General features: G+C 43.2%; 1 protein-coding gene across 5 annotated transcripts in view; it reads right to left on the minus strand.

The window, feature by feature from the left end:
- RNF175 (ring finger protein 175) overlaps positions 1–13,678 on the minus strand; it is a 44,462-nt gene extending 30,784 nt beyond the window's left edge. For 3 of the 5 annotated variants that reach the window (XM_082726735.1, XM_082726734.1, XM_082726733.1), the window contains exons 1-3: positions 13,477–13,648; positions 7,111–7,148; positions 4,273–4,414 (exon numbers count right to left, since the gene is read on the minus strand). In XM_082726735.1, the coding sequence (XP_082582861.1) occupies positions 4,273–4,414; positions 7,111–7,148; positions 13,477–13,542 (246 nt within the window). In that variant the 5' untranslated portion in view covers positions 13,543–13,648. Of the gene's footprint in view, positions 1–4,272; positions 4,415–7,110; positions 7,149–11,492; positions 11,552–13,476 lie in introns of all 5 variants that reach the window. The other 2 variants (XM_082726736.1, XM_082726732.1) reach the window with 2 other exon arrangements.
- Between the last annotated feature and the right edge of the window lie 51 nt (positions 13,679–13,729).

The following is a 13,729-nucleotide window of genomic DNA, read 5'->3' on the forward strand; positions in this document are numbered from 1 at the left end:
AATCTTAAGCAGGTTCCATGCCAGCACAGAGCCCAGCACAGGGATCAATCTCGTGACTGAGATCATGACCTTGGCCAAAGTCGAGAGTTGAACGCTTAACTGACTGAGCCTCCCAGGTACTCTAATTACATATTTTTAAAAAAGTGTTTCAGTGGTTGCCCTAGAGTTTGCAATATACATTTACAACTAATCAAAGTCCGTTCTCAAATTATACTATTCTGTTTCACTGGTAGTGCAAGTATCTTATAACACAGAAATCCCAATTCCTCCCTCATGTTTCTTCTAACATTGCTGTCATTCATGTCATTTACCCATATACTACAATCAACCAGTACAGTAAACCCTTGAACAACATTGATTTGAACTGCACGGGTCTGCTTATATGTGGATTTTTTGACAGTACCATATCATAAATGTATTTTGTCCTCCTTATAATTTTCTTAATAACATTTTTCTTTCTTTAGTTTACTTTATTGTAAGAATACAGTATATAACATATAACATATCAAATATGTGTCAACTGACTATGTTAATGGTAAGGCTTCTGGTCAACAGTAGGCTATTTAGTAGTTAAGTTCTTGGGAAGTCAGAAGTTATACACAGATTTTCAACTATGTGGGGGTTCAGCATCCTGAACCCTTCTGTTGTTCAAGGGTCAATTGTAAATTGTTACAATTACTACTTTGAACAAATAGTTATCTATTTGGTCAGTTAAGAATAAGAAGTATCTTATTTTATCTTCATTTATTCCTTTCTGACACTCTATTTCTTTATGTAGACTTGAGTTTCTGACCTATATAGTTTTCTGTATTTCTGAAGAACTTCTTTTAACATTTCTTGCAGTCAAGTCTATTAATGAATTACCCCATTTTTTTTGTTTATTTGAGAGAGAAATTATTTTACTTCTACTTTTGAAAGATAATTTCTCTGGGTATAGAAATATACGTTGGTGGATTTGGAAAAGGATTCTTTTATTAGTAAACTGCTTTTATAATTTATGGCTAAATTTGTGAAACTGTTTTATATACATCAATTTCTCTTGAATGCACTCAGAGTCAACTAATGGTACTGAACACTCACTATATATCAGTTACCAAGCTAGAAGTTCTCACAGGAAAATGTTTCTGAATCACAATAACTTTGGAGACAGGTTCCTTTCTTCAGTAGTTCCATTTTGCAGATTAGGAAACCATGGTTCAGAGATATTTAAGGAACTCATCCTTGATATGAAACAAACAAACAAACAAACAAACAAACAACCTAGTGAGGTTGGATTCTAGTCTCTACTCTGCAACTAATTAGTTACACAAACTTGACCAGGTTATTTAATCTCTCTGAACTATAATTCACAAAAGAAATAAAAAATAATTATCTCCCAGGGTAACTTAATGTATAAAAAGCTCACTATCACAACTATAACAGTAACAGTAATTTGTATATAAATTTTTGTATTTAGTAATTTATATCTAATAGTAATTATAATTAACATGTTACAAATATTAATATATTACTAATATACTGATGGAGATTACAAAGTTAAATCCTCATATATGGCCCCTTGTAAAAAAGAGCCAGGAACTCATGAATCTTGTAACTGTGTTCAAAGCTCTCTGTAGCTCTGCTAGGTGTCACGCAATCTTAGGTGCCAAGAGAAGCAATTTAAAAGTTAGGGTCTCCCTGGATGGTAAGGTTGTTCAGGTCAGCATTTGTGGAAACATGACCATATCAAATTCCATCCCAAAGTTGAGAAGTATGTCAGGCAAAGGGATTTTTTTTGATACGGTTCACGCAGGGTACGGTAAGAATGCTGAAAACTGGTGCTAGTATCAGCTACTGTTGCTCTGGAAATCATTTCCAGATTCAGGACTTTCAGGTACCACCAAGAGTTCCTGAAATGGCTGTGTTCTGATGCCTGGATCTGGCACTGAACCCTTAAGAATTGCAAAGTATGGGGTAAATCTGAGGCAGTAATATGGGAAAGATCAGCCTCACATGCTGGCTCTCACTTTGAGCCAAAATTATCAACAGAGACATGCAGGGGAAAGGGACTGCTCCACCCATTCCTTTGGGACATGCAATAATAGATATAGATGGACTGATGGGCTAAGAAGTACAAAATATTCTAGAAGCCAAGCATGTCTATGAGCTCATCTAGGAGAGTTCCAAAGGGCCACCATGAGACCCAAATAGTCCTTGACCACTGTGGGGTATCTTTATCTAGGCTCCTGGCTTTGCCAGGCAGAATCACTCTACGAGAGGCTCCTATCACAGGCATCTGGTCACCTACAAGGGGTTCTCAGAGCCCCTCTGGGTAACCATAAAATAGAGGAATTGTGTGATAGAAGAACACAGAAGTAGCAACCTTGGAGAGCAGAAGTTGGGGGATTAAGGGAGTCTAGTTGTTGGTGAGGGATGGGGTGCAAGCAAAAGTAACAAGCCCGGAAAGTTATTTCAGGCAGCACAACTTGTGGCGATGAGCGGCAGGAAACAATTTGGGAAGGCCAATCCAGCTACCCAACACTTTTTAAGCTCAGGGATGTCTACTTGGTGCCAGTGTGGCCTGAGTCATCAAGGGTTTGAACCTCCAAAGGCAACAAGTCCTTCAAGTGGCCTCTGATTCACGGGCTGATCTGTCTGTGGCTAGGTAGAACCAGTGTGTGAGCCTGACATCGACTAGTGTTGTGAAATACCTCTTCAGAGAATTGACAGAGGGGCAATTTCTCCAAATATAAGACAGGGACAAATTCTTCTTGGCATAAGCTACCTCGAAAATCATCAAATAAAAATGGTGGAGGAGTAGTGGGACATAGTGCAGGTCAGCTGGCTCACGAGGCATTTTCTTTTCAGGAGGCTTTCTATGTAAAATTTACACCAGAGTTGTCATGGAAACTGAGCATGTTTTGAAATATCTAATCCAGAGATCATTATCAGTTTTAAGGGAATAATGAAATAGGGCTATGAATGGTTTCCTTAGGAATCCAGTTTTCTTCTTACTTAAGGACTCGAGAAATTCTGAATATTAGGTTATTTCCATTTTGCAGATGAGAAAACCATCGTTGTTTTATTTAAGAAGCTTTTCTTTGACATGAGTGAATAACTTATGAAGTTTCATTCCAGTTTTTTTCTTTTAAAAACAATTTGTTCAAGTATTATATAGAGGATGTTTATTTTAATTGACAAGACAGTGGTACATAGCAGAAAATTAGTGTGTTTGCTTAAACAACAAAAAGACAAGATTTCCCTTTCTAAATAAAATGTGTAACTTGTCTAAATTTAAACATTCTACAGAATTAAAAAGAATCCCTTTAGACCCTGTGCTACACAGGGAATAATTTCTATAATGGGTAAAAATAAAAAACAATATAATACTGGTCTAAGCCAGCACTTCATATGTCACAGACAAGTTTTCTTATATAATGACCAATCTAAGACCCACAACCAGGTGGAGTGTTAAATGAGGACCTTCTTTCTTTGCAACATACTCAAGTCTAAATGATTGGTTCTCAAATGTGGTCTCTGGCCAAAAGCATCAGCATAACCTGGGAACTTGTCAGACGCGCAAATTCTTGGGCTCCTATTGCATCAGAGACTTTGGGGGTGAAACCTAGGAATCTGATTGACAGTCTGATTGACCTCTCCAGGTGATTCTGATGCACCTTAAGATTTGAGAACCACTGCTGGAAACATTACAATGGCAAGATCTCAGGCTATGATCCTGAGGCCCCAAGATGGTAAGGTTCTCATGGACACGCTCAAGTGGGATTGGTCTTTGCCAACGGGATCATGCTTTGTGTTGCTGAGGTCAGTATAACATTTGCATTAACCCATTTTCATGGATATGCCAACTATTGATGCCAGCTGAGTTTATGGCTAATTAAACAAAGTTAGCCTCAATCTTTTGTTGCTGCAGTTCCTAATCTGCCTTTTCCTAGGCCACTTGCAGAAGTTGATCATGCTAAAGGAAAACTAATTCATTTAAACCAAAGTTTCTTAGTCTTGTCATGAGTGACAGGAGCTGTCCTCTGCATGTTTAGTGGCATCTGTGGCCTCTACCCACCAGATGCCAGAAGCATCTCCCATCTGCCTCTCCCCTCCCACTAAGGCGTGACAACTGAAAATGTTTCCAGATGTTGCCATGTAACTCCTGGGGGCAAGACTGCACCCTGTTGAGGGCCACTGACTTAAACCAAAGGGTTTCCTTCAAAGCAGTGAGAAAGGAAGGATGCAGCAGGAAGAGGAGCAGGCTTCCAGAGGCCCCTGGGGGCAACTCACGTTGTAGGACCGGCCATGCCTTTGTCTCCACTGTACCAGCACTATCTGGGCGATGACCAGGGTGCAGAGGAAGATCAAGATCATCTCCACGTGCATGGACTCATGGCCCCGGTGCATCTTGTGTATCCTCTCCTGCTGCAGGCTGGAACCAGCAAATGATGTCATCTGAAAAAGGCTTCAACCCTTGCACTGCACATTTAGGGGAACAAAATGTCTGGGCTCGTGGAAAGCAACTGGAGATTTCAAATGTAGGGGGTTTTAAGTTTGAGTACAGTTTTCCTAAGGTTTTCTTGGTTTTGCCTTTTCTCTCAGGCTTGAGGAGGTGGCAGCAGAGAGGAGGAGTCCGAGTTCATTAGGAAAACCAATTCCTCTCAGCCCTTAGCTAGCCTGTGTGGTTTGGGCTTCAGCCTTGTCCTTTCAAGGGAAATGATGGGGCCAAGAAAGTCACTGATGGGCTCTGGAAAGACCTGGGTGCCAGTCCCCAGTCTGGCACACTATCGTCATACAGACTCACAGAAGTCACTCATCCCTTCTGCACCGCAGTATCCTCCTTTGCAGACTTAAAATCGTCATCCCTCTGTACCTCACAGGATTGTTCTAAAACTCTAAAGCCCATGTTATTTGTTCTTAAATGAGGAATAATAATGATTATCAGGTTAAATCATATAAAATTGCCATTTCTGAAATTCAAAACTAAAATAGTGGTAATTCCAAGTAACTTTAAATATTCTTAAGTAAAAGGATATACCGCACATGATACCGATGAAGAGAAACTTATCCAAAGGACTCCAGAAAACTCCTCAGTGAGCTGTATACATTTTTTTTTCATTATAAGAAGAAGCAGCCCATGTATTACCTTAAGCAAGTACAAACATTCAGTTGATGGCTGAATGTCTCAGTTTTTAGATGAGCTCTTGGCTTTGCATAAAGGTAGAGAAAACATGATTATAGTACATCATCTGGTTTAACTTCCCATAGTGGAAGTAGCTTCGGAGGAAACCTAGAGCAGTGGTTCTTGTTGTTGGCTGTAAACTGAAAATCACTGGGGAGCTTTTAAAAGTCCCAAGGGCTAAGCCGTGACCAGATCAATTAAATGACTGTTTCTGTGCCTTACATGGGCTGAACCGTGCTCACCCCCATTCATATGCTCAAGTCCTACCCCCCCGTTCCTCAGAAGGTGACTGTATTTGGAGATAGGAACTTTAAGGAGTTAGCTAAGGTTCAATGCTGTTCGTGAATGGGCCCCAATCCAATCGGACTAGTGTCCATCTAAGAAGATTTTTATATATAAACTCCCATGGAGGGAAGAGTGTAAGGCAGCTGCAAGCCAAGAAGGGTTGGGAGAAACCAGACCTGCCGATACCATAACCTTTGACTTCTTATCCCCAGAACTATGAGAAATGAAATTTTTGTCATTTAAGCCACCAGGGCTGTGGTACTTGTTATGGCAGTTCAACTTCTACATGCGATTTTCAGGTGCAGCCAAGATTGAGAACCACTGGGTTAGAGGAAGAGAGAGCAGTCCAGGGTAGGATTAGGGAAAATGGGAAAATTGTGAATGCTGCCAATCAAGTACTTTATACATAGTGGTTAGCATTACCTTTCGCTCTGGATGGGGCACCATCAGTCACGAAATCTCTTGAAGTTTCACTTATGACTGGATATAGTCTGCACTTGCTGTACTGATCAGAAAACACTGCAGGGTACTATTCTGTGCTGTGAGACTGTGACCTTTTAAAGGCACTCACTGGGTATGTGGGCTGGGTTTTCCCCCTTTACCAGTAATTTCCACCACTACTCTGAAGAGTGAAGTACCAAGTGCTTCTGAAAAGGGCTCTGAGCGTGCCCCCTGCTGGAGAATGTGTAGCAATGAGCCTGCAGAGCCCATTAAATACCGCCCGAGTTCTCCTTTGAGATGGAATCTTAGAACCTGGATGCTGGGAGGCACATTAGATGTACCTACACCCCTACCTTTATCAAATGAAGAAGCTAAAGTCCCTATCAGGTAAGCAACCTTAAAAAATTACATTGTTAATAGTCTCTGTGTCGGAAGCTGAGCTTAAGAGATAAGAATGATTTTCAGAAACTCATTAAAAAATAAACTTGTTCCTTTGAAGAAATGGGAAGTGAAGAAAAATTAAAGGGCACAAGCACTTACAGTTTTTACAGCCCCCAATCCAAAGTAACTATTTAATATTCTACTTAGTGAACAGACTTTCAACTTTGGGCAGGGAGACAGAAAAGTGACTTTATAATTGGTCTAAAATAGGGCTTGCATAGACATAAACCATGCTTTATGACATGCATCGACTTTGTATATATATAATGAAAACCTATCTTAAATGGTTAACCTGTATAGAATTACTTTGGAAAGTATAAAGTAGTGTGCAAATATAATAAGTATTTCCTATTTTGATTAGGAATACATTCATCATTGATTACCATAATGCAAAAAAAGGAAGAACTTTTCATTTTTATTTTCTTTTGGTGCCCACAGGGCCCTAATGGCCCTACAGTAAGTACTAGAACACAGGTGAAACAGCATATATAAAAAACCAGATGCATCATATGCCTAAAATAAATACTAACTTGACATTGCCCTATTTTGAAGGACATACACAAATCCAGTTTTGGGGGACTATGTGGGGCACACTGTAGGAAACAGAAGAAATCCAAGTGGTTCAAGTTCATCCTATCAGTGCACATGCATGCTGTGCTAACCAACCTTCTGTAGCCTGAGACATTTACAAATAAATCATAGCTTCATTTAATTTCTCCAACTGGAGATGGAATTTTTAGATAACAGCTGTAAAAAAAGAAAAAAGACTCATTACTTACTTCCACTCATCATCTGCAGAAAGCTTTGTGTGAGAGATCTGAAAAAAAAAAAAAAAAAAAAAAAAAAAAGAGCCCTTTTCAGAATTTGTTTTTCTTTCCAGCTTGTAATGTAGAGAGGGAAAAAATGAATACAATGATAATGATGAAGATGATGATGATGATATTTTCAGAGACATCTCTTTTCTAGTAGTAGTTCCCTTATTTTACAATATTTTTCTCTAGGGTGAAGTCTACTTTTTGACATTTTTTTCTGGTATGTTACTAGGCAGGCCCATTCAATATCTTACAAGCATTTATTTTGGAAACTAAAGTGACACTAAAATTCATCTGGAAAAATAAGCATATAAGGATGGCCAGGAAAACTCAGAAGAGTAAATACCGGAGTAGTGGCCTACCAGACACTGAAATACATAATAAGGCCACAGAAATTAACTTCCTATTACTGGTCCAGGACTAGGAAGATAGATGAGTGGACAGAACACAGACAGCATCTAGGAACAGATCCAAGTACATATGATAAATGAATCACTTCAAATCAGTGAGGAACAAAAACGGATTGTTCAACGAATGTTGCTGAGACAAGTGGTTTTGGAAAAAAATATAGAGCTGTATCCAAACCCCATCTCAAAATAAAGTCCAGGTGGATCAAATATTTAATTGTAAAAAAGAAATTCTTGGGGCACCTGGTGGCTCAGTTGGTTATACATCTCTTTTCAGCTCAGGTCATGATCCCAGGGTCTTGGGATTAAGCCCCATATCAGACTCCCTGATCAGTGGGAAGTCTGTTTCTCTCTCTGCTCCTCCCCTGCTCATTATTCTCTCTCTCTCAAACAAATAAATAAATCTAAAAAAAAAAAAAAAGTCTTAAAAGCACTAGAAGAAAATATGGTAAATGTTTTAATAATCATGTAGTAGACAAAGTATTTCCAAGTATGAGGTAGAGACCAGAAATTGTAAAGTTAAAAAAAGCAACAGATTTTTTTTTTTCTAGGCAGAATGAAAGTTGGAGCTTTATTTTGAGGATGACGGTGGTTAGCCAGGAGGAGCTCAGGGTCAGAGCCTTGCCTAAAGGGATGGTGGAAAACTTGTGGGACTTTGGGGAATTTGGTTGGACCAGAGACCAGGTTGGGGTCACAAAGACAGCCTCAGGGGTTCCACTGAGAGGGCTAGTTGAATCTATAGACCTCAGGGTCCCCAGCACCACCTTCTCTTAGGGACAGTGAAGTGGCTGCCTGGGCTAAGGGACAGGCAGGCAGAGATAGTAGGGGGAAGGGTACAACCCTTCACCCCACATCCAGGGTGGCAGGAGGGAATGGGGCACAACCACTTTATTACTGTGGGCAGAGAACCTAGGGTGCTAGGTGAGATAAACAGGTGGGATGCGAGGTGGTCCCTGCATTCTCCTGCTTCTGAATTTACCCCACCCCCCAGAAGGGCTGAGGGTGAGAGGGGGCATCCGTGGCATTGGGAAAGATAACACCCTATGAGCACTGGAATCTTCTGGGAGCACGAGAACCCCAATGCCCTGGTGTTGAGCCCCCCCTCCCCCACTAGGAGGGTCCACCACCAGTTCCTGAGAACAGTTGAAGGTTGTTGCCTCTGGAGAGTGGGAAATCAGGAATGGGAAAGGGTGGAGTGGTGACAAGGGTTCCATTGTTTTGTTGTTGTTGTTGTTTAAGTCTTGTAGAACTATTTGACTGCTTAAAATGTGGATGTCCATAATTTTAATACAAATTAATATTAAAAAGAAAAAAAAAGTAAGATGATAAGGGGGAAAATGTCTAGCAGCTAGTGCCGAAAATGGCTTCCTCCTGCCCTTCAGATGCATTGTATACATTAAGACAGTTTCTCTGAACAGATTAGGTTAGGTATGTCAAAATTTTAAGTGTTCGCTTACCCTATGTAGAATAGTCTAGGAATATTCTCTCACAAAATAAGGTGAAAAATGCACAGGGAAAGATGACATAGGTGTTTGCATAGTTTTATTTATAATATTGAGAAATTGGCAACAATCTATGTGTCAACCCATGCGGGATCGGTTAATGAGTTCTGATATAATAAAGGAAATCTATTGGGTCTTTAAAATGATTGTTCAGATCTATATTTCTTGACACAGAAGTATCTCCATGACATATTGTTAAGAGAAAAAGCATGCTTTAGAAATGGTTGTATATACTGTAAACCTATTAATGTAAATACAGAGTTGCACTGAATCAACAAACATCCAAAAGAAAGAGGTGTCCAGAATGGTCACCAAAGTCCTAATAGGAATGATCTATGAGTGCTGATATCTGCTGGCATACTTACTCCTCTTTTATACTTATTTTTTTATAATCTGCATGAACATATGTCACTTAAATGAAGAAGTCATTTTGAATCTGTTTCTCCTTTCTCCTTCTCGTCTGTCATTGCCAAATCCTTTTTTCCCTGCTAGCACATCCTTATTTATCTCTCCTCCCCTTTTTGTTCACTTCTGAGCTTCAGATTCTTCTACCCGAGTGCCTTTTACAGATTTCCACTTGGATGTCCCTCAGACACACAAACTCAACCTGACCCAGACTGAACATATTCGTTTCCCCCAACCTACTTCCATTTCAGTTCCCCCTCTCACTCAGCAACTCCATATCCCATCTATCCAATCATTCAAAACCCAGATATGGGGCACCACTCTCGACCCTAACCCTCCACCACCAACCCAGTACCCTCCTGCTGACCTTACAAAAATACCTGGCAACCCACTTCTTTCCACCTCAATGGCCTCTATGCCAACAATTTTTTTCATTCATCCAACCAGTATCTATTTATTACCTCCTGGGTGCCACACACTGGGATAGGGCCTGGCATATGATAAAGGTGAGTAAGACAGAAAAGGTTCCTGTTCTCATGAATTAAGCCTTGTGTTCTAGAGAAAGTATGGACAATAAGCAAGTAAGGAAAACAATGACCTAATGCGGTAAATTCTATGAAGAAACAAAATGTAGTGTGTGGTAAAGAGCCAGAACAGGAAGGGGCTCTTACTTTTTAGACTGCCTGGTAAGGGAAGGCCTCCAGCCTGGTGTGCAGTGTTCCCTCCCCACCCCGGAGATCTTAAGCCTTCACTCCTTTTCTCCCTTCAAACAGTGAGGGTGATCCAATGACAAGCAGACTGGTCCTATCTGATCCTCTGCTCGTAACCCAAGTGGCTGCCCTTGTCACTAACAGGACTCCTGCGGTCCTTGTCAGCTTCATTTCTCTCCACAGCCCCTGAACAGCCTCTGGTCTAGTCAAGCAGAACCTTCCTCCCCTGAGTGCTTTTCCTTGTCCCCCAGACACGCTTTGGGGACGCCCTAAATTCCACTTCCTCCAGGAAGCCTTTAGGGTTAGGCACCTCTGGTAGATCCACTGTCCACTGAACACTGTCACCACAATGCATGGTCACTGGTGATTTATTGTCTTACCCTGAATACTCCCATATGACACAGCATGCCCTCAATAAACATAGAGTTGAACTTTGAACAATGTGGGGGCTAGGGGCACCAGTCCCCCATATAGTAAAAAATGTGGATATAACTTTTGATTCCCTAAGGATTATCTACTAATAGCCTTTTGTGGACTAGAAGCCTTCCCAATAGCATAAGAAGTTGATCAACACATACTGTGTATGTGATGTGTATTATTATTGTATTCTTATAATAAAGTCAGCTAGAGACAAGAAAATGTTACTAAGAAAATCATAAGGCAAATGCATTTACAGTACCACACTGCCAATAATCCATGTACACGTGGACCTGTTGTTCAAGGGTCAACTGTATCTGAAAACTGCCTCCCTCCCAGCACCAGCCCTCCTCATTTCTCACCTCAGCTGCTGCCTCCAAATGGGTCTACCCACTTTCAACTCTTCCCTCACAAAAACCTGTCTGTTAGAAAAATCTTGCTAAAATGCTTGGCAAAACTGGAAGTGTGAACTCAAACTACTGGTGTCCCTGATACATATGTGAGAGAGGTACGGGTGTGTCAGACTTGGAGGGCCGTGTTTAGTGATACGGAATCCATGTCACTGGGCAAGCGCAGAGCTTCCATGACTGGAGGGGGAGGAAGGGGTTGTGTCAGGCCTACTCTAAGGCAGAGAAGAATTTGGGGTAGAGGTGGGTCCTCTGGGGGAAACAGAGGTTGCAAAGGAGGCCTCAGACAAGAGGAAACTGATGAATCCACTCTGCCTGCTTTCTTGCACCCCAACTTTGAGGAGTCTCAGGAGCAGACATGGTGTAGCTGGCTTGCTCTTGTGACCCCACAGGGGTTCTAGCTGGGGAGGAGGAGGGTTTTACTTGTCACAAAGGGCTAACACTGGGAGCTGGGCAGCCTAGAGTCTGGATCATGAGGTTTTATGTTCATTACTCACTCACATATTTGTCGAATAAACATCTCCTGAAGCTCTGCCTTTTGCCAGGCTCTGTGCTGGGTCCTGGAAATACAGTAGCCAGCAAAGCAGATCAAGTGCTTGCTCTGCTGGAGTCCAAGGGGATGGAGGTTCTCAGAAAAACAAGTACACAAAGAAATATGCTTCAGGGGGTGATAAGGATGTTGAATGAACATTAAACAGGGTAACGTTTCAAGTCAGGGTGCTGTCATACACAGGGTGCTCCGTAAATTCTTATGGGGTTGGGGTGCTCAGTAACCATATCTATTTCTCCTTTATTATCTGCAGCTCTTACAAAGTCTGTTTTAAACTAGCACTTCTCAAACTTTGATGTGCAGTCAGCCAGGGGTTCAGTTAGCACGCAGATTTTAAGCCTGCAGTTTTGGGGTGGGGGACTGAGACTCCATTTCTAATTGGCTTCCAAGTGACACCTTGGCCCTGGGTCCCTGGACCACAAGGCTCTGCCATGAAGGATTAAGGGAAAAGCTGCTGAGTTCCCCCTAGGGAAGAATTAACAGGGGACCATGCCTCCTGAGGGCAGCAGGCAAGGTAGCGATGGCAGCCTTAAGGGAACAGCAAGACTCAGCCACAGAACTGACTCTGCCAGTCTTCTGTCCTTCCCAGCTTGCAGACTTCTTCATCCATAACCTGCTGTGAATGATCTGATCTGGTTCACAGGAGAGTGAAACCAGCAAGTCAGACAGGGAGTTCCCTTACAGCTTTCCTATTTTAGAGAATAGATCCCCAATACATAATGTGTTACAAGATTTGTCACAATCCAGCTCTCTCTGCCTACAAGGATTCATGAGCCCTGGATTTCTGCCAGGATCATAAAGAATATCCACTCCTACCCCTACCTTTCTCCATGCTCACCTCCCAGCCCCCACCAATTTTTTTCACCTCCAAGTAATTTCATATTCCTGTTTCCTCCATGGAGAATTCTCATTTCCCCTCATGGCCACATGGAATCTCATCCATTCTCCAAGGCCCTGCTCCCAAAAGCCATGCCATCCCTCCCTCCCCCATCAGCCTTCCCACCCTCCCTGTGAGAAGCAGTTCCTTGCTTCCTAGAAAGCCTACAAAACTTCACTCCAACCTCTTATGGGGACAGTAATCTCTTCCTACCTTCTATGAGTTATTTTATCCTTGTTATACTTTCTTCCCAGGATGCGAGCTCCGGGGGAAAGGTCTACCTCTAACTGCTTCCCCTTTACCCATGCACAGTTCCTGGTATGTGATCACGGCCTAAGAAGAGTCCATAAATGAAATATAGTAATGACTTGGATTTGAAAACACGGAAGGGTTCAGGGGAGGGCAGGATGCGAGGGGAGCAAAGTGCTAGCCCAGAGCTTCTCTAACCTTGAACATCAGCACCTCCTGGTAACTAGTCAGACTTGCAAATAAATGATCAGCCACTATCCCTGATATCAAGAATTAGAAACCCGGGGCATAGCCCAACTATCTGCGTTTTAACAAGACTTCCGAGTGATTATGATGAACGCTGAAGTTTGAGAACCTCTGAGAACCACAAAGTCAAGCCTAATGTACACCCAGCACCCTTCAGCTGTTGTCTTCCAATGCCCACGGCCTTCGCCTGGGCCCTGGGGCTTCTGTCAGGGAGAGGGTGGACAGAGGGGCAGCCAGTATGGAGGACAGGGAACGGATAGGGATGAGTCCAACAAGGGTCCTTCTGGAGGAGACAAGTGGCAGCGGGGGGACGAAGTTGGAAGAAGGAGGGGGAGAAGAGGGAGAAAGGGGAGAAAGGGAAAGAGGGACATGGAGAGGGGTTCGACTCCCATGGGGTGGGGTAGGGTGAGGCGAAGCAATGAGCACCTTCCAGAAAGGTCATCCGCCCCTCCATCCCGCGCCCGGGCGTAGGACTCGGAGACCTGTCCGCGCGGCCACCCAACCCCCGCGTGATCCTCGGGACTCTAGCCCCGTGTCCCCAAACTGCGGCCCGCGCCCCATACCTGCTCGTGCTGCGGAGGCGCCTCCAGCACCGGCGCCGCCTTGCGCACCGCGGCCCCAGCGGCCATACCTCAGCGGCGGCGCCCGCCCCCGGCCGCGCAGTCCCTCGCTCCGCGCGGGCGGGGGAGGGTCTCCCGGAGTCCGCTGGGGGCGCTCTGCCTGGCGAGCGCGGGGGGCGAGCGGTGCGTACGGCGGCCCCGCCCCGGGCCCTGCGGCAGCGTGCGCAGACGGCCTCCGGGAGCGCCGCCCCTCCGG

This window comes from Mustela nivalis (assembly GCF_964662115.1).
Source record: "Mustela nivalis genome assembly, chromosome: 4".
In the NCBI taxonomy this organism is placed as follows: domain Eukaryota; kingdom Metazoa; phylum Chordata; class Mammalia; order Carnivora; family Mustelidae; genus Mustela; species Mustela nivalis.